This window comes from Fulmarus glacialis, unplaced genomic scaffold (assembly GCF_000690835.1).
Source record: "Fulmarus glacialis isolate BGI_N327 unplaced genomic scaffold, ASM69083v1 scaffold19663, whole genome shotgun sequence".
Lineage (NCBI taxonomy): Eukaryota > Metazoa > Chordata > Aves > Procellariiformes > Procellariidae > Fulmarus > Fulmarus glacialis.
Genome location: NW_009201241.1, coordinates 5,311 through 32,318, shown reverse-complemented (window position 1 = coordinate 32,318; position 27,008 = coordinate 5,311). Strand labels below are relative to the sequence as shown.

Sequence of the window (27,008 nt, the reverse complement as noted above, 5' to 3'; positions counted from 1 at the left end):
TCTTTTCTTTGCTGAAACATTCTGTGATTTAGCATGAGTCATTTTGTCTGTGTGGGAAAGGTCTGGTTTATCACGGGGTCCATTCTTGAGTGGGGAGGGGAAAGGGTGGAATGTATTTTGTGTTTTCTATGTGTTTGTTGTGGAAATGCATAAAACTTTTTTTTTCTTCTCTTTCTTTCCTCTCTTCATCATCTCATCTGTGTGGGTGAATGTTCCTGCAAACCCTTGGGGAACCTATAGAGACTTTTGGTATGCTCATTCCTTCATTAGTGCCCAAAGTCACAGATGCTAGGAACAGTTTAAAGACTAGAAAAGCAAACAAGAGTCACATCGTAGCAATGTAAAGTGGCTAAAAATGTGCACTTGGGGAAAACTTCTAAATCATCATCTAATAAACCTATTTGTGTTTGCATCATCGCAATAATACCAATGGCCAATACTATCCAGTTGGCGTAAATTTTGATTCTGCACTTGAAAAGTAGAAATGAAATGTGTTCTCCTGTAGCAAAAGCTAATGTTTTGTGATTGAGATACAATTTTCAAAAATACCTATCCCGTTTCAAATTCTAAGTCCTATTTTCAGAAGTGACTGAAGTGTATGCACTTAAGTTGCCTAAATTCTACTTGAAATCACCTGCTGAATTGTGTTGTGGTGTAGGAGCCCAGGTGACCTCTGAAAATGAGAACCAGGCACAATTTGACCCACTTTCTCATTAGGAAGAAAATGTAATTCTAATAAAACACACCACAGAATATGAAATCGTTTTTAAAAGATAGCGATTTTAAGATAAATGAGTGCCATTAGCTTTATTTTGAAAATACATGTTCAATGCTGCTTTCCAAGAAAAGAGAGCAAAAGTAAAGTAGAATAAAGTAGACGTTTTGTTGAAGCTTGTGGCTTATTGATATTCTAGAAATGAGAGATTTTTCTCATTTTTGAGAAAATTTGAGTATTTCCAGCTGGATCACATTTTTTTTCGTAAACAGCATTCTTTATTCCATAAGTAGAACAGAAACAAAGATGACTACATATAAATGTCATTGTATATTTTTATAAATACTGAATAATTATAGTTCAGTGCAAAATATGTGGAAACTGAAAATACTTATTTATATGAATAACGGAGATAGCATGAGGGATATTTAAGACATACGTACTGTAATAACATGAAAAAAAATGAGACCAATTATTTAATGTTTTGGTTGTGCTATATAGTGTTAAAGTTAATGTTCATTTCTAAGCTACAGCCACTTAAGTGTGAAGGCTTAGCTTTTTGGTAATCTTAATGATCATCTTAGGTTTTGTCTTGTCATTAAGAGAAAATAACATTCATGCTACTTCGACATAAATTGATGTTTAAAAAGCTTTATCAGTAGTCATCACTTTATCAAGTCATCTCTGTTCTCCTAATGGAAGAAGGATCATCAGGCATGAATTTGGACATTGTTAGCTTCCCTTTTTTGTGTTAAGAAATTATTTCATGCCACAGGAAATCCTGTCCTTTTCTCAGATTAGGATCATTAAAAGTCATTACATGAGTACCCCCATAATTTAAAAAACAATGGAAATATTTTCCCCACACAGGATAAATAAACCTTTTACTGATTACCCACTAAAATATTTTTAACTCTCAGTGAGTTTTAATGCCGATTTAAAATAGTTCCTTTGATAATAAACTATGTTTTTCTTACTTAACCGTAAGTTTAGGGTAATAAATATTGCTTGTTTCTCTTAAAATAAAATTACTGAATGGATATCATGCTTTAAACACTTTTGTAACCTTGAGGTCTGCCAGAATTTTTGACAATTTTTCTGAAATTTCCATTATATTGATGCTGCTCCATTAGAGCCAGTGACGGTGGGAGCCATAAACCTCCGTTGAGTATTTTGTGATAGTTAAGTCCCATAGTGCACTTGAAAGGGGGGGAAAAAAAGGAAAACAAAAAAATTCATGACCAGTCTTTTCCAGGGCTGCCATTGTTTTTACTGCTGCTGTAACTGTACTGGTAATAGAAGAGTGATAAGAGAATTTTTGAAAAGTTCTATGTGTAGACACTAGTATTCTCTGAAAAGTACAAAAAAGTTCTGATTCATCAGAACCCCTTATAAACCTAATTTTTTATGACCATCAGAAGGTAAAATACATTTGCTAAAACATATATTTCTAGATATTGACCAGAATAATCTTGGCACATTGCTGAGTATTTTTAGAAATTGCTTGTGGCAGAACATCACAGTACAGAAAAGCCACTGTTATTAAAGTTACATTATGTGAAATGATTCAGAGAACACAAAAACAGTATGATATTTTCTTCTTGATTCTGTGACTCTTTCAGAACCACAGCAATGCCTGAAACACTTTCTGTTTATGACTGTGCATTAAGTAATCTGCATTGATCTGGCTGATAATTGATATTCAGAAAATAGAACAGCTGAAAGATGATGTGAACAAAATATGTTGGTGCACATTTTAAACAGTCATCCAGAATTATGCTATTATACATTCCTTGAATTTCAATGGAAAATCGATATTAAAAGTATATTCTCTGACTGTGGGCATGCCTAATGTGCAGTGTCGTTGTAGCTCTGTGCTTTGTCTTTGCTTGCAGTAATGCTGTCCATTTGGTACTTGAGCTTGCAAACAGCCTTTAAATAAAGGTGATGGGGGGAAAAAGCAATGAGATTGACATTACACTCAATCAGTTGAAAGAAAATGTAACTTTTATTTAACAAAAATAGATAAAAAGTCTATCTTTGTGGAATGGCTATTTATAAATGTCAGGTGTTTGTGTTTTTTTCCCAGTCGAATTAAGAATGTCTTACATCACCTTAAAGCCTGCTTGCGTATACAGTATTGTGAGTTATTAGAGCTGCCGTAGATTAAGTAATTTGTGTAGAATGATGTAGTTACTCCAGAAAGCTTAGAGATCACCTGGAGACATTGTAGAGATCTAGAGGCATTGGTGCTTGCTTTCATACATGATGAAAATAGCATATTACGAGTTGAAGAAAGAAGTTGATGATATAGTTTATATATTTCGTTAACAAAGCATCTCCATCGCATCCATGATGAATTACACTAATTAAAATGTACTTTTTTGTGTGTGTTTTCAGTGAAAGAGTTCCTAGCCAAAGCCAAAGAAGACTTTTTAAGAAAATGGGAAAGCCCCCCTCAGGTATCAGTCATTTAAGCGTTCAATAATGTTATATATTGCATTTTTTGGATAATGCTATCAGTGAGTTATGAGTCTGTAATGAGCAGCGCAGGAAACAGAAATAAGTTTAATGCAATTTTTAAAGCAGTTCACATTTTTAGTGTCAGTTTTGTCATTAAAGTCCGTCGGCAAAGACTCTCAGGTCTTCTCCAGATTTGAGCTGCTGAAATGCTCATACTAAACAACAGCTTTCTCTTACTGAGAATGATGTTCACCATCAACATGACAAGACTCAAAATCTATTGGCATGTTTTAGCTGGCTTTTTATAATACTAAGTGTTGGCACATCTGTAATTTACCCTGTTAATAATTTCCCCCATGGTATTAAGGGGAATTAAGGGTATTAAGTCTACTGCATGGGGCTTGGGAGCAGGTTAAGGAGCTTGTTAGAGAGAGAGATTTTAAAAGTTGAACTTGGGGGTTTGGGTTTTTGGGGAAAGGTCATTGTTGTTTTTAAAGCAGCATTTGAAATGCTATGATAATGAATATCTGAGAAAATTTACTCAGTGATATGCTCTCCAGACAACTCTCATGTAGAATTGTCTCTAGAGCTTGGGGTTTTTTGCATGTTCTAGTATTCTTGTTTGTGAAGGATGAGGGGGTTGTTTATCTGCATGTTAAATTCATGGTCTGTTTACTGCTACATGTTTCTTACTAAGCATATGTCATCTGTATGGACAAATTGTAGAAATGTGGATACAATTCAGTTAAGTCTTTTTCTGTTTTAATGAGTGCAGTGTAAAATCTCCTACTAAAATTTGACAGGCATGAAATTATAACAACAGTATAGTTGGCTATAGTTGTCTTTGATAAATGTAATTTTAATCAATTTTCTTTCATAAATGAATTCAATTCATACAGTTAAAATTGTCTTTGGGTATTAAATTGTAAATAATGTCATTATATCCTTGGACATGTAGAATACTGCTGGCCTAGATGATTTTGAGAGGCAAAAAACCCTTGGAACAGGATCATTTGGAAGAGTTATGATGGTGAAACATAAATCCACAGAACAGTATTATGCTATGAAGATACTGGACAAACAGAAGGTTGGTGGAATTTATAGTGTTTTTTGTGGTACAAGAGTTTGATGTAGACAAAGATCTGGTAACTGTGGCTAAACTGTTGCATTTACTGTGCTTTTGCTTATCACACTTGAATACTGGTGATACTTTAAACAGTTGACTTTCTTTTTTAGCCAGCAGATTCAGTTGTTGGGATTGTGTAGAATTCTTACAACAGCCAAGAACCTTAACAGCAGGCTAAAGAGGCTCTAAGTAGTGTCCAAGGCATTAATAAAATGTTATCAGTTAAATTCTTTGCTTAGCTTTTGTAAGGTGACCTATTCTTTGGCAAAAGCAAAATGTAGTGCTGTAGTTTAAATAAATAAATACATACAATTTTGCAGGGTAGCCCAAAAATCTGGAAGACTCTTTGGATCAGAAATTCTCAAAAATTTCATTTGTGAACCATAATTTAACAAGTTGTTTGCACAACTAATTTGTTTTCCATTCTTGATCCCATGAGGTATTATGTTTTGTATGCATAGTTATGTAATAATCCTGTTGCATCTATAGTAACTGCATAGATAGAACAGTAGTCTCTCTCTCAGAACAGCTGTCACAAAATAGACATTTTCTGTGTTGAAAACTTAAGTGCTGCAGTCTGAATCTGTATTGTTACTCCAGCCTGATTTTTTTAACAGCTTATTACTCTTAGATTAAGTAAGCGGTGCCATTTGTTGAAGTTTAAATTTTAAATAAAATAGAATTCCAGAATGCTAAGAAGTATTTTTAAGAAATTTATCAATACGATTAGTTTTTAATGGTTTTGACAAGTTTTTCAGAAGTACATTATTTAGACTAGTAGATTCTAAGGTCCTCAATATAAGAGCTCTTCTTACTTTGTAAGGCACTATACGTAACTTTGCTGCTGTATAACAAAAATCATATTAAGAAAATATTCATCTGGCAAAGAGAACTTAATCAGCAACTGACAAAATGAAAGTCAGCGTTCCCTCAATGTGGACTCTTGCACTTAAGCATTATTACATTCCTGAGTAATTTTATATAATGGAACTATGGCAGTGACATAATCAAACCATTTTCCCTCAGTTGCAGTTCCAGTATTCTTTACATGTGATTTGGGGTCCTGGACCTTAAATAATATGTCATTTAGTTAAAGACTGCTTCATAATGGTCAGACAAGAAGAAACTAAAGCAAACTTGCCTTTTAGTGTCAATTCTGGTATTATTTTTTCACTTGGAAAAGCTCAATTTTTTTGCAACTTCAGCATTCTCCTACAACAATGGTGTCTAACTTTTATTTAAAAAAAAAATCCAATTAAATTAAAAAGACATTCCAACAAAGTACAGCTGAAAGCCCAGACCGTTTCCTCCCATGTGGAAATTTACCTCATCATGACCTCGGTATGGCTGGTGGCATCCTGCGGGGAGCGTTGCTGTAACACGAGGTGTGATGAGCATCCTACTGCTGCATGGAGAGCCCATCGTCAAATTTCAGATTTTCAGCTGTTCTTTCTTTGAACCCTTTTTCATGAATGGCTGAGTCCTTGTCACTGGAGCAATTTAGGAAATTACATCTTACTTCAGAAAGCTGCCATAAAAATAGTCTGAGGATTTAAAAAAAAAAAAAAAGTTAAACTCATTGCTACCTCTCAGTCTAAAATAAATTGGAAAGCTATAGCTATAAAATTATCTGGTAAAAGCAAAAATTCATGTTTTTAACAATTGCAGTGGACTTGCAGTAAAAGATTCACAGGATTAAAGATGTTTGCATCCAGGTATCAGTCTTTTATTAGAAAATTAGATGATTTTGTCTATAATCAGAAGTCTGAAGTGTTTCTTTATGAAATACACGCTTTTTCAACTCCACTTAGCATATATAATTATGTATTTATGTATCCTATTAGAAATATATTAGTGTTATATTAGTAACTTCTATTAATTGATAAAAAATAGGAGATGGTTTGGGGAGAACACATTTCTATCACTTTGTATATTATAGAAAACATACAGATGTCTGAAATTAGACAGTGTGCAGGCTGCCTATAATTTTTCATTTACATTTTACTTGAAATAAGAGAAAGTATATTGTGTGTCCCTTTGTTATTCAATCTTATGCTTGGTTTATCAGGATATGAAAAAAAAAATAGATGTTGATGTAGCCAGTAGTTTTGTGTGTAGGGTTGTTATTCCTTTATTTGTCTGCCTTGATTTAGGAAGGCTGTAACATAACATTGCTTGGCTAGTTTCATTATGTAATTGTTTTTGGAAATAAAATGTTGTTAGTAAAAGCTCAGACACAAACAAGCTGTTGGAGAATCTGCCATTACCAGATATCATTTGATCTACAGGAAGCTGTCATTGGACATGCCCTGAGCTTGAGCTTAAGTGTGAGCAAAGCTGTGTTATCTGAGGCTCCAGCTGGATATTATGAAGTGTTAAACAGCAGCTTCATCCTGTGGTATTGCTGCCACCGCCCTCCAGTATCTAACCAGCAGAAGATGCAGGAAGGGTAGTAGCATTGTCTAGCATTGCAGCTGAACGCTTCAAAGTGTCAAACTAAAACCTTAGCATGCTTGCTTTGATGGGCAAGATAATTCCAGTACCATAGGTTTTTAGGGATGAAGGGGACACTTCCCACAAATGAGCTGATTTGAACAAAATTTTTATTTGGTCCCTAAAGATTGGTGATTCAAGAGAGATTTAATATTTTTAACTCACTCTTTCTTTTGTATGACATTTATTTCAAAGCAGTAGTGGGTTTTTTTATAGGTACTGCCTTTTGCATCTAAAAGTTAAATTTAAACACAGTTTCAGTCAGGGTTGGAATACCTTGCTTATCTGTTATTTATAGTAGTTAGGTTTGATTTCCAAACATGTAAAAAGAGACTTGTTTTGATTACTCTTGTACATTTTCTCCTTGTTTCCTATGGGGAAAAAAAGTAACTTTACTTGGAAATCATGCCATTCTCAAAATGAGATATAGATAAATTGTGCACTAGGGATTAAGTAAAATGGAAAGAACCAATTATGCAATGTTGGGGTTTAACGCAAGGAAACCAATTGTTAATTACTGGGAAAGAGCAATGATCAGAAATCTGCCACTTGTTGCCTTGTTAGCAGCTTAACATTATAATTGATTCTAAGAAGGTAGCATTTAATTTTTTTAATACTTTTGCAAAGCGGTTTGCTAAGCAGAAGAGCAAAACCCATTGAAAGGTCTGGCAGAAGTAACTGTTGTTTATACGAATGGAAATTTTGGATTTGTATTCTCCTTAGTCTCCTCCTCACTAATGTGTGAGCTATATAAAATAAGTCGGTTTACTTCTGTTCACACATCACAAAATTCATAATTAAATGTGTCTGACACAATTTCCTGCCTTTCTTAGCAAAGGGTCCAAAGATCAAATGGATTTTATTGAACTGTCATCTTCCTGCAGAAGTATCTCCATTACAAATGCAAGCAATTCTTAAGAAAATGTGGAGAGATGTTTTCCCTGCTGATTTCTATACTCAGCATGTAGTAAGAAACACTATTTCTAGAGTTTTCTGCAAATCGTATTGCATGAGTATTACTCTTTAAAATGTCATTAGAGTTTTTAATCCTTTCTCGGCACTGTTACTGTACTAGCAATCCGTAAGGTTTTTCATTATCTGTAAAGTTACAAGCTTGCTTTCAACTAATTGTTTTACCCTGAAAAATTTATCAACAGCTATAAAATGTCATACTTAAACTGAAGATTGTTTTTTCTCTCCTAGGTCGTCAAACTGAAGCAAATAGAACACACACTGAATGAGAAGAGAATATTACAAGCGGTGAACTTTCCTTTCCTTGTAAAACTGGAGTATTCTTTTAAGGTAATAATTATTTTGAAAGTAGTTGTTTGGGTTTCAGGGAAGCGTGTGCTCAAACTTTAGATATTAAAACATTTAACTTCTACAGTACGATAGTTTAAGTATTTCTGTTTTCAAAGATGCTTCACTTGGCAGTGTTGCCAGGTCTTGAGTAGGAGTTCCAGCACTTGTGTGCACACTTGCACACACCCCAATTCACCAGGTGATGATTGAACGGATATCTCCAAATAAATAAATAAAAATTAGATTAAATTAAATTATTGGAGATTTCCCTTGTTTTGGAGGGAAACTGGCTTTTGTACAGCAGGGAGCTTTTAGGCATCATTCTGTCTTTGAGAGAAACTAAAAGATGTATTTCTGTACCAATATATGGAATGGTAAATTTGTAACTGTTCTGCAGAGTTTTTGCTTGAGATTTATACCTGAGGCAGGTCTTAATGACAGCCTTAACAATGAAGGAAAGAACTTTGAGGTTAGCTTCTAATTTCATGACAGTATGTGCTAGTCAGTCTGTAAAGAAATTGAGTATTTTCCTAATTTATAGAGTGATATGTGACCTCTATATATTGCCTTCTTTTTTTTTTTTTGTCTTTTTTAATACCATTTAAAATTAACAAACATGTTCTACCTTAATCTTTAGGGTTTTGAGGTTTAGGGCTGGGGCTGTGGGAGACGAGAATACCTCAGGCTGTCATTTCTGAACTTTTAAGAGTGCAAGGTCTTGTCTTGCAGTAGGCATCTTATCCTCTCTTCCTTCAGGTCACTTACATACCATTCTGTAGGGAACTCACTAATTATCTTTATTCAAATTTACTTTAAAATAGATTTCTTGAGATATGTGATGCTCCTTTTGTCATGTGTATCTGCACTTTTTCGAGAATTTCTACCTGTGTTGCTTCATATTTGTTAAGGTCATTGGGTGGCTACAATTTTTCATTTTCATTCTTTAATAAAATATACTGTATGTAGGAATTATAGAGACTATAGCATGCCTAATATGTATTTGTGTGTGTTTACTTGCTTCCTTAGGACAATTCTAATTTATACATGGTAATGGAGTATGTTCCTGGTGGTGAAATGTTTTCACATCTAAGACGAATCGGAAGGTTCAGGTAAGAGTATTAATGATGTTATTCCTTTAAAAAGGCTTATGTTGCTAATTTGGGAAGAGGGTTTTGTAAAATTTGTTAATATTTAAGAAAAAATTCTGAAGGGGTATTACCCCTCTTTCAGTCGACTTAAGCTAGTCAGGCAATGAAAAACTTGTAATTATTTCTTATTTTTCAGTTAGTTAATGCAGGCATTCATGATCTATGCATGATAGAATCTTGGAATTCCTATGCATATTGTCACTGAAATTGATGATAGTTTCTAAAAGTAAAATTTAAAGTCTAAGCTCAGTATTCTGGGATATGTTCATCTTGATTTGTATGTGTATTTTAGCTGCAAGACTTAAATTAAATTAGGGAATGAGTGTATCAATTCTAAAATGTTCGCTGTTTGCTTTTTTTTCCCTTGTTACAAAGTAAAAGAACCAGGTAAAAGATACTTAATTTGTCTGTCCCTGGCAGTTACATGGTTGTTTCAGCAAAGCATTGGGGTACTTAATATTCTTTAATTCTTCACAGTGAACCACATGCACGGTTTTATGCAGCTCAGATAGTGCTAACATTTGAGTACCTCCATTCATTAGACCTCATCTACAGAGATCTAAAGCCTGAAAATCTTTTAATTGATCAGCAAGGATACATCCAGGTATGATATTCTTCATATATTTTGGGAGGGGAATCTTGTCTTACAGTGTAGGGTTATGTAGCAAATGTGTTTAGAATGAACAGTCTGAAGCTGCTTGGCATGTTAGCATGTATTCAGGGAGCATTAAAATGTCCTGCTGCTTAGTAATGGTTAAAACCGTTGGATTGTACTTCCTCTAACTAAAATTAAATATGCACAATGGAGCTGTCTGCAGTTGAGCCAGTTGTCAAGGTTTCCCTTGGGGCCTGTGTTGAGAAGTAGGTGATTACATGGCTCTGTTCATCTGACCTATTTTACACATCTGCCCTAGAACAAGATGAAAGGTGCCCAAAAATGTCTGGTTCTCTGCATTGTCTATAGAAGTAGTTTAGGATAACCAGCTTAGATGTCAACACCAACACTATAGTACTTAATTTCAGTCAGATGAATCCCACCCTTGGAGAGCCCTAACCTTCTCAACACATCTGGAGTAACAGCTGAGTTGAGATCAGATCAGAATTGCAGTGCTGCAAATGATGACTTTGGTTTTACAACAGCCTCTCACAGGACCTCCTCATAGAATCATAGAAACATTAAGGTTGGAAAAGACCTCTAAGATCATCAAGTCCAACCGTCAACCCAACACCACCATGCCCACTAAACCATATCCCTAAGCGCCACATCTATACGTCTTTTAAATACTTCCAGGGATGGTGACTCAACCACTTCCCTGGGCAGCCTGTCCCAATGCTTGACCACTCTTTCAGTAAAGGAATTTTTCCTAATATCCAATCTAAACCTCCCTTGGCACAACCTGAGGCCATTTCCTCTCATCCTATCTTCCTTTTAGCTCTTTTTGATCTAAATGGCAAATGGGAAGGTAGTATACAGCAACAAGCACTCTGCAATGCTTTGCAGCCCTTAAACTATAGAAGCTCTTCTTTCCTCATTGTGTCATCTTTTGCCATAGCAGAGTCTAACAGGAAAATACATAATAAGAATGTTTGAGAGAAGTGGAAAGGATTCATATCTTACGTTGTTTATAACTGTAAAATAATTTTGCATGGAGAATAAAATAACTCTGTGGGGAGAAGAGAAATACAAGTTCTATTAATGTGGTTGGGGAGCACCATTAATGTAAAACTATGGACAGCTTACTCCAGAATTGGCGACTCTCTATATGCAACAGTATGTTTTTGTGATGGTGGGCAAACTGGAAACAATAATGGGTCCAGCAGTCACTCTTCCCATGTGAGGTTAGTTCGCTTCTGCTTCTGAACAGAGAGGAGGGTTTGTGTTAGTATGTTGATACTGCAGCTCTAACTAAATTTTGTTTAGAAACTCCGTTCATTTTCTTTTTGAATTCTAAAGCCATTACCGTTTGTCCCATGTCTGCAGCGTATTCTTCTTGCATAGGCTGATGTGCATTCACAAACACAAAAATGATTCTTTACTGACTGAAACAGGTCTGTCTAGTCAGCATGTCGCCCTCTCTGTTCAGTTCCAGCTGTGATTGCTGTTGTTTCTAGCAAAAACTGCCTTGATGGTTTGGAGTTTGACTAGTTTAATTGTGACACTAGTGTATCAGAAACATCAGCACAGGTTATTGTATAATTAGCAATGATTATCATTGTGGTACAGTATGTTTTCTCAGGGAATGGGTTGAAAATGATACCAAGAAGGAGGAAACAAAAGAAATGAATCCCCAAACAAGCATAGACTTGATAGCTTGAAAGTGATCCCAGAATTTCATATATAACTCCCTGGCTTCCATATGTATTCCACAATACAGTCCAGGAAAAATTACAGAGAGGATGATATCACATACAGAGTTCTGAAAACTTACTGCAGAAAACATGGCAAGTGGAATGAAGAATTTATAATGGCCAAGAACTTCCCATTTGTGAATACAGTTACTGCTACATTTCCCCCTCAGGCTTCCAAGTAAACAAGCTTGACTCTGGTGATGCTTTCAAAGATACTCAGAATCAGAAGTTACTGGAAGACCTCTTTTATGTTGTCTTATTCCCACACTAATTTTACACATGAACTTTATACACTTATGCAATAAAATTCTAAATTTACAAGACTGGCAGATATCTTGACCCTTTTTGTGACTAATTTATTTGTTAACTAAAGGAAAAGATAAATATCTTGTTCATATTCACGTTCTTTAAACTTTCAGCAGTGTAAACAGTCTGATGTGAAAAGTACAAGAAAAATGTAATTGCAGTACATGTGAAAGATTAGTAAGCCATAGTTCCCGCTGATTTTTTAAAATTATAAATAGACGCTTGTGTCAGGGGGAAAATGTATTTTGTGTTATTTATTAATTTTATCACGAGAAACCTTCTATCTATGTGAATTAGAAGTATCAAAAGGACTGGCTACTAAAGGTACATCTGACTATATGATACTATGTGATTTGAGAAACAAATTTTTCCTCTGTATAAAATAGCTTTCCGAAGTATTTCAGAAGTACTTAATTTTAAATTTCTTTGTAGAAATGCACTTACAGTCAGTTTATTTCTTCTGATGACAGGTCACGGACTTTGGCTTTGCAAAAAGAGTAAAAGGAAGAACTTGGACGTTATGTGGGACTCCAGAATACCTGGCACCTGAAATAATTCTCAGCAAGGTACTTTGTCTTGTTATTCAGCCATGCATTTGATGCAGTTGAAATTTATCACCCAATTATTAAACTCTGAGGGATAAACAATTGCTGATACTTCCAAAAATCAAATCGTGACTAGTCAACTCTTTATGAATTGCACAAAATGCAATCGTTGCATTGTAAATATTTTTTTAGTGTACTAAAACTTACTCCAAAGCAGGGATTTTCACATAACTGTACAGAACTTTCTACATATGCTTGCCATGTAACTTGTGAGGGAAAAAGGGATTTAAAGAATCTGTAATTAGGTTGTTTAACTAGCATCCTTACCAGAACAGCAGATCTGAGTGATTACATTCTGAAGTGTTAACAGGCTAGAACAGGAGCTCCAGAGGTAACAAGAACCACATATTGGATGAATCAGTAGTCATTAAATAACTAGTTGCAGAGCATTTCAGGTTTAAGGCACTTTACATGAAATCAAACATGACAAACCACTGGTTTTACACATAAAGTACATGCAGTCTAAGCTTACTGTTGATCAGTTTGTGTCTAGTACTTGCGCTAAGTGTTTGAACATAGAAGAAATATTATTTATCATATATCTGTTCAACTGTAGCCTGTCATGTTTTGCAAAAGAAAAATATCCTTATAGTTTATGGAACTGCTTATGATATAAACAATCATAATGCATAATGTTAAATTAGGCATTTAGTGTGTGGTTTAATTAAATACCCTTTGCAGGTCTTTAAAAGTAAACTGAAAATGCTTTTATTTGGGGAGAAAATCTTCGTTATTTGCAGCTTTTTTGCCCCTATGCAGCTAAAGCAGCAGAAGAAATTGCAATGTGTCTACTACAAATCCTCCGTAGTAGATTTTTCAGGAAAGACTGAGTCTTAGCCCTGAGCTTTTTAAAAGATCTCAGAGAACACATATAAAATTGATGAGGTTGGTGGGGTTTTCTGTCTTTTTTAATATTAAATAGGATTTACTAATGATTTTATGTTCAGGCTTTACAGATCAGATCATAATGAGTCTATAACAGCTAATTAACTAAACTTTTAAGCTCTTGTAGCTAGTTTACTAAATATGAAAATGAATGTTCTGAAATGCAGATAATCAAGCAAAAAGATGACGGTATACAATATAGGAAGTGTTATATTTAATAACATTTCCCTAAGCTTTGAAAGAAGTTTCAATCATTCTATAACAAGATTATTTTGATTTTAAATAACAAAATAAATCGTGCCCATTTCTGTCACATCAGTGTAAAGGCATCACTGAAACTCAGCACAGGAGTGTGTGTGAAATGTTTCTTTTTCATCACTGTTTCAGTGTCATCACTGTATTAGGTTTTAAGTATGTTGCTGTTGGAATCTGTGAGCTTCAGTTTGGTTTGAACTAGGTTGTAAGTTCTGTATTAAACAAGCAATAATGCATTTGCTTTCTTTGTATTCCATAGATACATATTGAAAATCTTAAACTATGTTAGAAATGTACTAACAGTGGTATTTCTCATTTTATCCAGGGTTACAACAAGGCAGTAGATTGGTGGGCGTTAGGAGTGTTAATCTATGAAATGGCAGCTGGATATCCCCCATTCTTTGCAGATCAGCCCATTCAAATTTATGAGAAGATTGTGTCTGGCAAGGTGAGTGAAGGCTCTGTCTTTTTGCAAATGCAGTTGTTTGTCTTTGCAGAACCTGTTTTTTGTGTGGAGTAGATGCAGGATTTACTGGCTACTAGACAGTGAGCAATTTGGAAAGTATATGGGAAAAGTTTGTCATATATACTTCTTAAGTACAGACATTGTTACAGTAATATTAAAAATCAAAGTTCTAAAAATCTGTTCCCTGCCTTCAAATTTAAAATGCAAGTTATTACACTTACAGACATTGTGGTATTATATCCTTTTATGCTTGGATAAAAATGATCCAACAACTATTAACAACTATTTAGCTGTGTGCTTAATTTGCCTAGCTATTTTCTTTTCTAGAAATATTTTTGCAGCTTTTGAGAAGCTCTAAAGAGTTTCCATAATTCATAGTAGGTTTCTTTACTCCTGCAGTCCTGTAGTTCAAGACATGTCTAATGTTCTGTTCAGCTTTCATTCTTACATAAAATTTTTAAAAAGTGTTTCCAACTTTTCCCTTTTATTTTTCATGAATATCTCTTAGTGTGCCAGATAGCACGAAAATGTGATCATTCTGTTGTTTCTCCTGCCAGCCAGTGTTGTCTCTTCATGTTTCTTTGTGCTCACTTAATTTGTTATGGTTCTTCTCCTCCTTGTCCCTACATAAACACATGCTGTGCCGCAGCTTACATACTTCTGTGATTCTAACCAAGGGAAGTGCCTCAGTAGGCCCTGTGGTACACTGCAGTGAGATTGATTCCTGCCTAGGACCTTATTTAAATCAAGAAGGTGGTTGCTCTTTGAAAGGCTGTAATACTGTGACCCTTCAGCTGCCTCCATGAATATATGGGAATTCATTTATGCAGATGTATTTTTAAAGAAATATTTCTCTTCTAAACTAAAAAAAAAACTTGGCCATTTTTTGCAGCTGTATCTAATTTGCTTGACATTTGTACTGTTGATCATCTACCTTTTTTACTGAGTCCATGGATGGATGGTTGCAGAAACAGCACTGGACTTGGACTCTGGAAAATTTAACATTCAGTTCTCAGCTAGCAGCACGTTTCCTTTATAACCTTAAGTCTTTCATTAACCTACCTCATGCACTTAGTTCTCTACTTAAAAAAATGGAGCTAATATTTCTTTACTTCTCAGCTGTCTAGGTATTATATTCATTAAAACCTGTGAATTTCTCATGTACTGCAGTAGAGCCATATTGACAGGTAAACTGAAGCAGTGTCCTTGATTATCAGACCTCTTGATTTCGCAACATGTTTTTATGTTAAATAATTCTGCATTTATGTCATAACTGATCAGCTGAATATAGGGAGTGTCAAACGCTGAGACTACGGGCATGACAGATACAACTTTCTGCCTGTTCTTTTCCCCTTTCTTCTCTCTTCCATCTTAAATGGTGTCAGTAGATCTTTTGCTAGTAAAACCCTATGTAATTACATCCCATAAATCATCTTCAAATATTTCTTAGCCAGGTTTGAATTAATTGTATTGGCAAGTCACTTGTGTGCTATGTTCAAATAGTGCTGTGTTATTTATGTAAGACTTTTGATGTTGGTGTATTTAGTTATCAGAAACAGATTACAGTACAGCATAAAGTTCCAGATTGAATTTTCATATATGATTGCTCAATGTTCAGTTATTTCAGAGCATATCTATATATTTATACTATGCTATAGTAGACTGTATCTCGTGTGTGTGTATATATATAAAAATTTGTTGCTAGAAATTAGTTGAGAATGCCTTGAGATGATGATGTGTTAGTAAGACACCAAGTTAAATTTAGCTTTTTTATCAATATTACATTAAATGAATATTTTTCCTCAACTCAATCAGGTCTTGAAACTTTCAGTTCAAAAAATGGTAGATGCACAAGGTAGTGCTATTGATAAAGGCTCTGTGAAACAGAAATACATATGTAACAATAATCATCTCTCTTTTCATGCATTCCTACTTGATTTGGTTTTAGTGGAAGAACAGAAAATGGCCCCAATGTTTCCTTTTGTGTGAACGTTGTTTTACTTCACAGAGGGAAGAATCAAATTTGTATATTGTTTTTAATGTTGTGGATATATATTTTTAGGTAAGATTCCCGTCACACTTCAGTTCAGACCTAAAGGATCTTCTAAGAAATTTACTCCAGGTAGATTTGACCAAACGATATGGAAATCTCAAGAATGGTGTAAATGACATAAAGAATCACAAGTGGTTTGCAACTACAGATTGGATTGCCATTTATCAGAGAAAGGTAATACCCTTCCTGATCAAAACTATTATGGGTCTTTAAGGGGTTGAAGTAAAATTTCTAATTAATTTGCTTATTTTAGCTTTCCTAAATCTCACTTTTAATTAAACTAAAAAAAGGTGAAAGCAGTTTAATCTTTAACACTCTGAAGAGTTTATATTGATTGAATTATGTTTGTTTCTTGTTGGTATTTTATCCTGGACCTCTGTGTACATTCATGTTCTCTTAACACGTGTTGTGCTTTAGTCTATTTCTGGAATATCTCAGAATGAGCCATCTCCTGCCTCTCTCGCTTTTTATTTAACTCCTGTTATAGTGGCATCTATAAATACTCCTCCAGACCAGAGAGGAATCTGTTTTCCTTTCCAGCTAGTTCTTAGCAGTCTATGCTAGTCTTATGATAGTTTTCTTTTTCTGCTAAAGAAGTATGCTCCCTTCTTCTGGCTCTTTCTTTATTTGTGATTGGGACAGGATGAAAATGAGAGAGTATCTACTCAGTCCTCAGTGTCTACTGAGGAGTTTTTGCCATCTGACACTACACTTTAATTGACTGCGGTTCCATAAGCTGCAGTAATGGAGAGAGCCCTGCTGAATGCTCTTTTCTGGCATTTTTTAGAATGGTTTTCTAGCCCTGCCTGACCAACATGACTTGCAATGTGCCTTTTAGAAAGTCCCAGTTTGCACTATGAACTTGCGCAAGAATGAAAGCAACAGAGAGAATTGAGAATATTTTCAGAGCACAAGCAGCTATTAACATATTTGTTTGAGAGGAGCACATTAGTGGCTGCCAGGATGAATGAAGCAGAGCTGGGAGAGGAAACTGTGGAAAGCAATGAGGATGATGACAATTCAGTCTAGGTCTGTCTTCCAGTAGCTCCAAAGCTCCCCCTCCCCTTCAAGGTAGAGTCAAAGTTAAATATCTGTAGATTAGTGAGTTACTAAAACCAGATTCCTAAGAAATTATTTGTTCTTTTAAGCGCAACCTCTGAATTCTTGGTTTTTCAATAGACAACAATAAAAGACTAAAATAACTTCATTGTTGTTGTCCCAGAAGACTCAGGTGGAGAAATAATTTTGTGTCTAGATATTGGTTAAAAGGTTAGAGTCAAGCAATAACATTTCAAGGAATTGGTTTACATTGTTGAAATGCTAACAGTCTTGATTATAGAGGCATGAACTTGCTGCTGTAACAGCAGTATTTTAAAGGCCAAACCTAAATACTAACAATAGTTGCTAAAAAGAAACTAGTTGTTTGGCTACACAAACTGTGACAGTACAGTTGTTGTGGTATTCACTAATGTAATAATTACTAGAAGACAGGGTACAATTAACACATCTTGTATGCCTTCTATTAAGTATAGATGTTTTAAGAAAAATTCCCCATTGCAGAATTGTAATTATCTGTTCTTTGCTTTCTTAATGCCTGTTTACAAGGCAGTTTTATAGGCACTGAGTTTCGTTCCCCAGTATGCCGTTTGGGGACATCCAGGCCCCATAATATTAAATCAGATGTTTTAATAGTGTGCTAAATATACTTAGCATTGCTAGTGCACTGCTGTAGAGAATTACTTTCACAGAAACAAGATATATTTTAAAATGTGAACTAGTAGTACAGTCAGAATAGCTATTACTAGTTTTAAAGGATTGTGAAAACTGATGCTGAATAAGTTTGAAGCTTCTAAGTATAAGGAATAAATACTGTAATACTAAGAGTCTGAAACAACAGCATGGATTGTAGTATCGTTTAAGCAGTCATAGAAATACAGCAATAAACTTTGAATTTATACCAGCTTTTCACAGTGGCTGTTACCACAGCATGTATTTTCCTGAATAAACATAGTGTTCCTTGGCAGCTAATGTAATATGAATAATTTGTTATGCTGCAGTTATAAGTGAACCAGTCAATTACTTAATATTTCAGATAAGATCAAGTGTTGTTTTCTTTGTGTGTTTGTGTAGCTGTTTATTAAAATGCTGCCTGATAATACGGTCGTACTTAGGGCCGAACAGGTATTTCTACTATAAACCAGTGTTATCTCCTGCAATCTCTTTTTTAGTGATTTCCTTAGTGAAGATAATACGAAAAAGTCTGAGGCATCTCATTTGAACATGTTGTAAAATTCCAGCAGTAAATAAGATATTTCTTGTGCTCTGAGCTTTGTTCTAAGGAAGTAATTGAAAATCAATTTGAGAAAACACAGAGACTGAATTCAGGTAATGGTAGATGTCACTATGTAGGCTAGGTATGTACACAGACTGTGTATTCTCTCAGGATAAATCACCTAAACGTGTATATTGTTTTAGGAACAGAAGGATATACATGTGACAATTGTAGCGCAGTCTATAAATGCAGAAAGTTAGTGTTATTTCTTGGGGGTGTATAGTGTTATCACCCAAAGTCAGCAGAGTTTAATTTGTGTTAGTCTGTGCTGTACCTCTTTTAATTTACTGATTTACACACACACACGCACACACACACAACCCCCCCACCCCACCCCCCGCCATCAGTAAGCTACCTGGGCACTGCACAGTGTGATCTGATCCCCTGCCTCAGCTGGAGCCATCCCTGCCCTGCTTATCTGTCTCCCCACCGTGCTGCCTCTGGCACACATACTCCTTGGGACATCCCAGAGAGAGATACTTCTCTGATTACTTTGCATTTCCAGGTTCTGTATCTCGTCACCTCAATAATTTTGCTATAATTTTGCTTACCATAAAAGTGGATAAATCAGGCACCTGTCAAATGAAAAAGAGGAATGCAGTACTGATAATCACACCTCCAACTCCAGTTTGTCCTAGGCCTGTTTCAGTAGAGTATCTCTCCTTCTCCCTGGTCTTCCATTCTGTCTGGTCCCTTCCATAGCATCCATTCTTCATCGTTGCCTCCCATCAACCCCAAACCCTGCTTATTCCTTCTTTCAGCATGCAGTTAATTCTAAAATGTAGGTTATTTTTAAAAGTAATTAAGCTTAATTTTGAACTTTATAAGCTGTGATAGACTAGAAGGATTAAGATTTTAATTAATATTAGCTAAGTGAAGGCAAAATTTGGTAGTCTGTTGCCTAAAATAGCATTTCAGTGTCTCCAGGTTGGGAACAACTCCTTCTTTATTTTTTTCCTTTGCTCCCCGCCCCCCCAGCTGTGTAGGGACAGCGTAAGTTGTTAGCCAGTAAAAATGCAGGTATGTCCCTGTGCAGACCCATATCTTCATTTAAGGTGTCATCTTTAGTTTAACTTCCCAGATGAGTAGAGGCTGAACTGCACTAATTGGGACAGAAAGATTGAGACTGTTAAGTTATAGCCAGACCCAAGGATTTTATTTTTAAACCTCAAAAAGCTGCAGGTTCCCTCAACTTCAAGAAGCAGCAGAGGGAAACGACTGGTTCCAACACCTGAGTGTGAATGGCTTACTACCATACAGTTGACATGAGATGCACTGAATCTCAAGGGTAATCGAGTATATATGTGGATTTGAGAGGATATGCAGGCAGTCTTTACCAGAAGGGGTTTTCCATCATTAATTAGAGCTGCACTGGCTTTCTGTACAATCTTTTAGTGACCCTTCAAGTCATTGCTTGTCTTTCAGTTACGGCCTAGTTTTGAGAAGGCTTTCACTTCTCACTTGCAGTTAGGTCCTAGGAAGAACTTTGTAGGAGATGCAGAACAAATTGTTTTAAACTTGTATTAGATTAGTTTTTCTTTGGAAATAGAGGATTGTTGGTAAGTAGGAGGAGAGGGGCTCCAAACAGCCCTGAGATTTTTGAGTAGTGTTGATAGCAATCAATCTACTTCTCCGCTTCTGCTATGACCATGCGACTGTTGCATGCAGCCCTCGCCGCGCTGGGAGCCGCACCACGCGGCTGATGAACTGAGAGCAGGGTCTCTTCTGCAAGACTAAACTATGTTTTGAAGTAGAAGTAACTTTTTATTGATGTTTGCCTGTGAGATAGTCTTTTTCAACTTACATTCATACATCTGGGCCTGCACCTTCTTAGGCTGGTTCTATTTATGTGCCACGACTTTAAGCTGGTTCACTGTAATATGTGGTTTCTTGGCAGGATTTGAGGAGTAATGGGAATATTGTTGTGCTCATTATCACAGTGTTAAATCTAAAGGTATTAGGCCAATAACATTTCATGTGCTTCTCTCCCCTCCCCCCCTCCCCCAAATACAGGTAGAAGCTCCATTCATACCAAAGTGCAGAGGCCCTGGAGATACCAGCAACTTTGATGACTATGAAGAAGAAGATATTCGTGCGTCTCTAACAGAAAAATGTGCAAAAGAATTTGCTGATTTTTAGTAGGAGTAAGAGGACAAGATGACATCAGGGCTCACATTGGGATCTTTGCACTCTGTTAACAGATGAGGTGGAGCTGAGACCATCATATGTCAAAACAGTTACCTAGTTACTTCATTCCACAAAGCTGACTGAGGTCTTTATTGCCATCTTCCATGTGTGCAGTTTGCACCAACCCTTCTAACTAGGCACAATTAAGCAAGCACTGTTTGTGCAGTAACACAGAATAATAGACCACTTTCCTACTTAACTTTGGTTTCTGTCGTTCTTTGTTTCTGTGTATTGTTCATTTTCCCCCTTTAAAATGAAGTAGTTTTTTACCCAAGAATGCTCCATTTTATTTTGAATAATGTATTATTTGTGTGAGTGAAATGGAAGGTGTTGCGGCTAGTGTGATTTAGACTGAAGTGAAAGATAAATGTTGCTTCTAGTCTGTGCCAGCCAATAATTCTTGTCTGTCTTGTGTCTGATGCTACAATTTATAATAATTTTTTAGTAGCTCAGACTAAACCTAGCCAACATTTTTAGCATTTTTGAAGGTAGTATTTATCGCCATATAAATGTCTGCTAAATTAACTTAAAAACATTTCTTCCTGGAGACTGACCAAAATCCAGTAGAATCAATTGGATGGCTTAAGTAGGGGACAGTAGCTAGACCCCGTGCCTTGGTTTTCTACATCCCTGCAGTTTTCGTCACTGCCTCCTTCCTTTGTATTTCCCACCTAGGCAGTAAAATTGGTAAATTGCCATAACCAGACTGTACCATGGAAAGCTTACAGTCTCATGAGAGGGAGTAATTCCACCTGGTCTGGATTTTGGACCATATTTAACCAAGTCAACTTACCAGCATTTCAGTTGGCGGGTATGAAATGGCTTTTTTTAAGAACATGAGCCCTAAACTCTTAAATGAAGTTTTGGTCAGTATTGTAGAGAATATGATTCATTTGGATTCACCTTTTTTTTTTTTTTTTTTTTGTTTTTTTAAGCCAGTGTTTGGGCTCCCAAAGTATTCCTTGTTTTGAGCCTTTTTTGATTAAAAAAGGCATCCATTAAAATAAAAACTACCACACCACAAAAAGCAAAATGCGCTCTGCCATTAGCTATGAAAAACAAATGGTTTAGCAAATGCAAAATAATGTTCTAGATGCATCGCTGGATGAACACGGTTATTTTTTGTTAGCTGTTAAGAATAAGAGGTTATTGCCAAGTTTTTATTCTGGTATACTATATTAGTAAACTGAGGATGGAGTACTGCTACAATCATTTTCTTTTTAACTACAGCACTTCATTCACGAAGAAAAGAGACAAAGTTTAAAAACTGCAACAACTGGGTTTATTTTAGTTGCGTTGTGTCTTCATTTCTAACCTACTTTCTTTCAATCAAACAGAATGTATGGTCACACAGATATAAGTATTTGGGCTTAATTATGTTTTGTATACTCTCACCAACTGACTTAAAAGATATTGCTACCATGTGCTAGCTTTGGGCACTTTTACACATTTATTTCAATGTTAATAATCAGTGGCTCAGCACTTTTTTGGGGGTTGCTTTTAAACTTATTCATAGTAGTTTTATTTGTACACTTGATTCTGGCTGTCTCAGTGACCTGTCTTAAAACAGCACATCTAAACAGTTTAAACTAGACTCATTTTATGATAAATTTACATGCATACAAGGATTAATTGTTTTTAAAAAAAAATGAGCTATATTGATACATAGCCATTGTATTTGTTTGAATGTCAGTGCAAATAAACCACTGGCATTCCTTCCTTTTAATCTGTATGACACTCCTTTAAGAAAAGCCTTTGTAGACATTTTACAAAAGAGTATGAAACATACCATCCAACATTCTGTATGTTTAGGTTGTTGAGCATTTTTGCACAACGTCATTAGGAGGCTGACACTGAATGCAGTCTTTGTCCACCCATATTTACATATGTGCAAGAAAAGTATAAGATACTTTGCTGTAGCAAATTTTATGTAACAAAGATATATCGTCACATTAATAAATTTAAAGAAATCCTTTGTATGAAAATGTTAAAATCTTTTGTATTTCATTTAGACCAAGGACATGCTGCTGTATGCTAGCTGTATGCGATAAATTCTACAGTAACTTTGTTGTCGTTTATGAACTTTAAAAGATTTTAATAAATGTTGGAGATCACAATTTGATTCTGTTATTTTAATTTTTAATCATTACCTTTATAATTCTAGTAAGGTTCAGAGATTTTTCTGTTTTGTAAAATACTGTAATCATTCATCTTGCGTGTACAATAACACAAAAGTCTAGGAAATTGGTTCTGACATGTCTGTCTGATATCCAGAGTAAATTCTACGTGGGCATAAGTGGAAAAGTCATCTTAATGCCATGATATTATGCTATTTTTTAATTTTATTAAAATCCTGTTAGAAAGTAAAATACTTTTCCAATATGGCATAATAGACTTCAGTATGGAAATGAGATTCTATTTTGGAAAAGGAGGGGAAGTGTGCAATTTCCAAGGCATTAGTGAGTATATTTGACAATGTGAGTATTATACAACCCTCTCATTTAAACACAGTCATAAAATATAACTACAGAATATTATGTTACCTGTATTTAATTTGAAAAATCCTTTTCACAATATGGAAAAATTGTATATCTATGACAGTAGAAGCTTGTTAATTTTACACATTTGAGGAATTAAGTGTTGAACTATATGGTATATTTTAATTGTACTCTAGTTGTATGTAACTTTCATTTCCAACATAAAGGATTGTATCTCATTAAGTAAATTGCTTTTTTATTATCTTGTCGGTTGCATTAAAACCCTTATTTTTAAATCCTTTAAAGTATTTTACTAATTTTTGCAAATAATTAGATGTTTTTAAGTGCTGCAATAGTGTGCAATATAGTAAACATTTATATACAGAAGTGCAAATTAAATTATGTACAACACTTGTGCTGCTTCTTTGTGAATAAGAATATTGTATGGTGAGAGTCGTTGCATCTCCTCACACACTGCAAACAGGGTTTGAAAGCAAGAGGAAAAGGTTATGAAACACTGCACATATTAGATGGGACCCATTAAGCTTTACACTAACTAGGGTGTTTGGAGAAGATGGTTGGAGAACGTTAAAGGCTCTATGAGAAGTCAGTGAGTTGGACTACTTAGACAATCAAAGGCAAGCAAGGTGATCATTAGCTGCAATATTGTTTGTCTTCATATTTTCACATTCAGACTCAATGCTTTATATTAAAGAGAATTGCCTGTTTTTAAACTGTCTGCAGATCCCCCTGTACAAACTTTGTGCTGTGTCTCATTGTGCTGTGAAACAACTGATAGAAGTAAAGACTGTTCGTGGTCTTGGCATTGTCTGTCTGGAGGCTTTTTCTGCAAGTGGTGTTGGGAGAGGCTCTGTACCTGCTGTCTGCAATGCAGCTCCTCCTCTTCCCGCTTTCTGAGCGGAGCTTCGGCCTCTTTGCTTCTGCTGCTGTGGGTTTGTGTTTTTCTTGGTTTTGTAGTACAAGTGCTATATTACATTTTAAAGACCTTTGTACTTTTTCTAAAGCTGAGCTAAGAAACTGCAAAAGGATTGTCGTCTAGCCTTTACTACAGCGCCCATGCGAACACAGCATGTCGAGCAGCAGATTTGAAGGTGTCATTCAAATCTGTTGTTCTTCTAATTTGCTGTGTGTAAGGAGGACTTATCCCAGATAAGAATTCGGGAACCATTCCATAAGAAGCTGGTAAAAAGACGATTCCATTCTACAGCTGGGGTGCGTATAGCTGATGTGGATGTGTTTGACGCAAAAAAAAAAAAAAAAAAAAAAGTCGTGTGACCACCCGAGTTTTACAAGTGTGGGTCTTGCACACATTTTAAAAATGTTTTGAATTGACAGCTTGGGGAATCAACTGATTTGAGGCCTCTGACAGAAGGGGTAAAATATGAGTGTCTAATGTCAGGCTGGGTAGTGATCACTTCCAGAAAAAGGGCTAGAGCTCTACAAGGATGTTTAAATATCTTATAGATAGTAAATACCTGTCATCTTACGTAGGAATTATGTAAAGTGTTGGATTTTTTAGAAGGATAAGACTGGTATCTCTGGGCAAGATAGGATCTCAAGATAGCTTCCCTTCCTAACCTTTGAATTTGATAATGAATAAAAGTTTGAATTAAATCTGAGGTCTAGTCACATTTTGACCTTTTGTTGTTGCTCTTTTTTTTTTGTATACTGCAAAAAGGGATGCCTGCCTGAAAGAAACTTGCATATATTGAAAATGTCCTTTATTCTTATAATTCACTACAAAAAGTTCCTACCTCAGTGGGATAACAGCAGCTTGAGGTTTCTATGAAATCATTGGGATGAGTTCCCAATAGTCCAATTCAAAGCCAGTAAAATTTCCTTTAGAATCCTTACAGTCTGGTTGTCCTGTTCCCTCCCTCAGAGGGTCAAATACAAATGTTTTTGCAAAAATGTATTTCTAAAAATTGTGTTTACATGGCTCTTTGCTTTAAATTTTAAAAGCAACATATTAGTGGTGTTCATCTGCGTTAGCTCATGGTCAGTGAAGCATGCAAGAAAGACCCAGTAACAAACTTGCACATTCCTTACTAGTGCTCAGCTTACAAGATTTAGATTTTGATAGATCACACAGTAGCAATCTAATATTTAATTGCAAATTCTGCTCTTTGTGTTGAGAAGCAGCCTGTCTGAGGATGAGGCATCTTTGCTAAAGACAAGATAGAGAAAACACTTTGCCCAACACGTGGTCACGGTTGCAGCACAAAAGCTCTTCAGGATGAAAAGGCTGTTCTAGTTGGAAGGAGTTTGAGGAAGGAGGTCAGTGATCTGTTCCCGTACATAAGCCACCACAGTAACAGATGTTTTCCTTTGCTGGGAGGTAGAGGTTAGAGACTTCTTCCTTTGCCTTTGCTTCTAAGATGCTGTGGAAGATTGGAAAGGACACAGCTGTAGGCATATTGATTCAAACGGAGCAAGATCTCAGCAGCCTGGCATGTAGTGCAGTATGTTCTGAGTGCGTCCAGTCAGTTACAGGAAGAAATACTGGTGATTAGTGCAATAAAGAGAAAACTGGAGTGATGGAAAGGCTTGATTAACTTTCTGAAATTCTTCTACCATCAAGATAATTTGATTAAATTAAAAAAAAAAAAAAAAATCCAACACCACCTTATTTGCATTTAGTGGCATATCAATGCTTTGGTCTACGCAGCAATATCGCAAGAACTGTCGTCTACTGGAAGTATTGTGTATCTACATTGCTACTTTGAATATATATATATTGTTATCTACGTAATTGTCAGTTCAACAAAATGAATGCTTGATTGGGATGTCCTTTCAATTTCTTCCATCTCTATCATCATCTTTCTACTTCATGTTTGTATAAAGTGGGGATCTAGGTATCAGGACTCCACTAATGATAGGTAACACCTTGGATAAATAAAACAACATAAGTCACCTGTCTCACAGGTGTGTTAACTGAGGTTAAGCAATCGGTATTTGGTTATTTCATAAATGCCCAGAGTTTATAAAATAATCTCTCTTTCAACTGGCACCTTAAAAAAAAATTATAACGTGTGTCCCCATTAAATACATTATCTTTATTTCCCTTTATTCTCTTGCCACACATATCAGGAAGTACGCCTCTGGCAAGGTTGCTTACAGGTGGGAAAAACTAAGAGAGGAGCCGAGCAGGTAGCCTTAGTAAAAACACTGTGTTGTACCAGAAACAAGATCATGGTGGCAGAATCATTCTAAGGGGTCCATGATATAACACATGTATAATGTAGTGATACAGTTTGTTAATGTTAGCACGTTAGTTCATGTCAGGAGTGTGGTTCTACTTCTATAGAAGTATCTGCTCTGTGGTTTAGGACATAAGCCAGGGACTTGGCTCCAGGAGGACATCCACATCAGAGAGCCACCTCCCATGGCCAGAGCACCCATAGCTCATTCATTCTGGAAGAGAATTTCATAACGGGACTGGGTCGGCTGCAAGGTATGTTTCCTGCCAAGAGAAGTACTGCAGTGAATGCTGGGGGGAAAATAACTCCCTAAGGTCTCATAAATTGTTTGGTCTTTTTTAAAGCCACACAAGGAAACTTGAAATATCAATACAAATGCTTTTTCGCTCGGGATTTGTACAACTCAAAGCTATGCTTTAGGGCATTCCTAGTGTTATGTCTGAAGTTATTAAATTGGTCTTAATTTTGCAACTACTTACTGACTTACAGAACTCAACTCTGACTTTTCTTGAACATTTTTTTGTGTTCCAGATTACTACAAAAACCTGTAAACTAAAATGAATCATGATTCCACCTTCACATAGCTCCTCTATAACAAAATGCTCTAGTTGCATTCATTTGCCAG

General features: G+C 35.7%; 1 protein-coding gene across 1 annotated transcript; it reads left to right on the top strand.

The window, feature by feature from the left end:
- Positions 1–822: 822 nt before the first annotated feature.
- LOC104071103 (cAMP-dependent protein kinase catalytic subunit beta) lies at positions 823–23,461 on the top strand. Its single transcript, XM_009573880.1, has 10 exons — positions 823–864; positions 3,112–3,177; positions 4,137–4,265; positions 8,001–8,099; positions 9,126–9,208; positions 9,725–9,851; positions 12,373–12,468; positions 13,973–14,095; positions 16,176–16,340; positions 20,512–23,461. Exons 1-10 carry the CDS (start codon positions 823–825, stop codon positions 20,635–20,637), a joined length of 1,056 nt encoding a protein of 351 aa, XP_009572175.1. The 3' UTR covers positions 20,638–23,461.
- Positions 23,462–27,008: the final 3,547 nt, after the last annotated feature.

Coding starts and splice junctions, on each gene's coding strand:
- LOC104071103 (XM_009573880.1), top strand. CDS start 823: ATGTTCAATGCTGCTTTCCAAGAAAAGAGAGCAAAAGTAAAG. Junction 4,266..8,000: donor AGATACTGGACAAACAGAAG/GTTGGTGGAATT, acceptor TTTCTCTCCTAG/GTCGTCAAACTGAAGCAAAT. Junction 16,341..20,511: donor TTGCCATTTATCAGAGAAAG/GTAATACCCTTC, acceptor CCCCAAATACAG/GTAGAAGCTCCATTCATACC.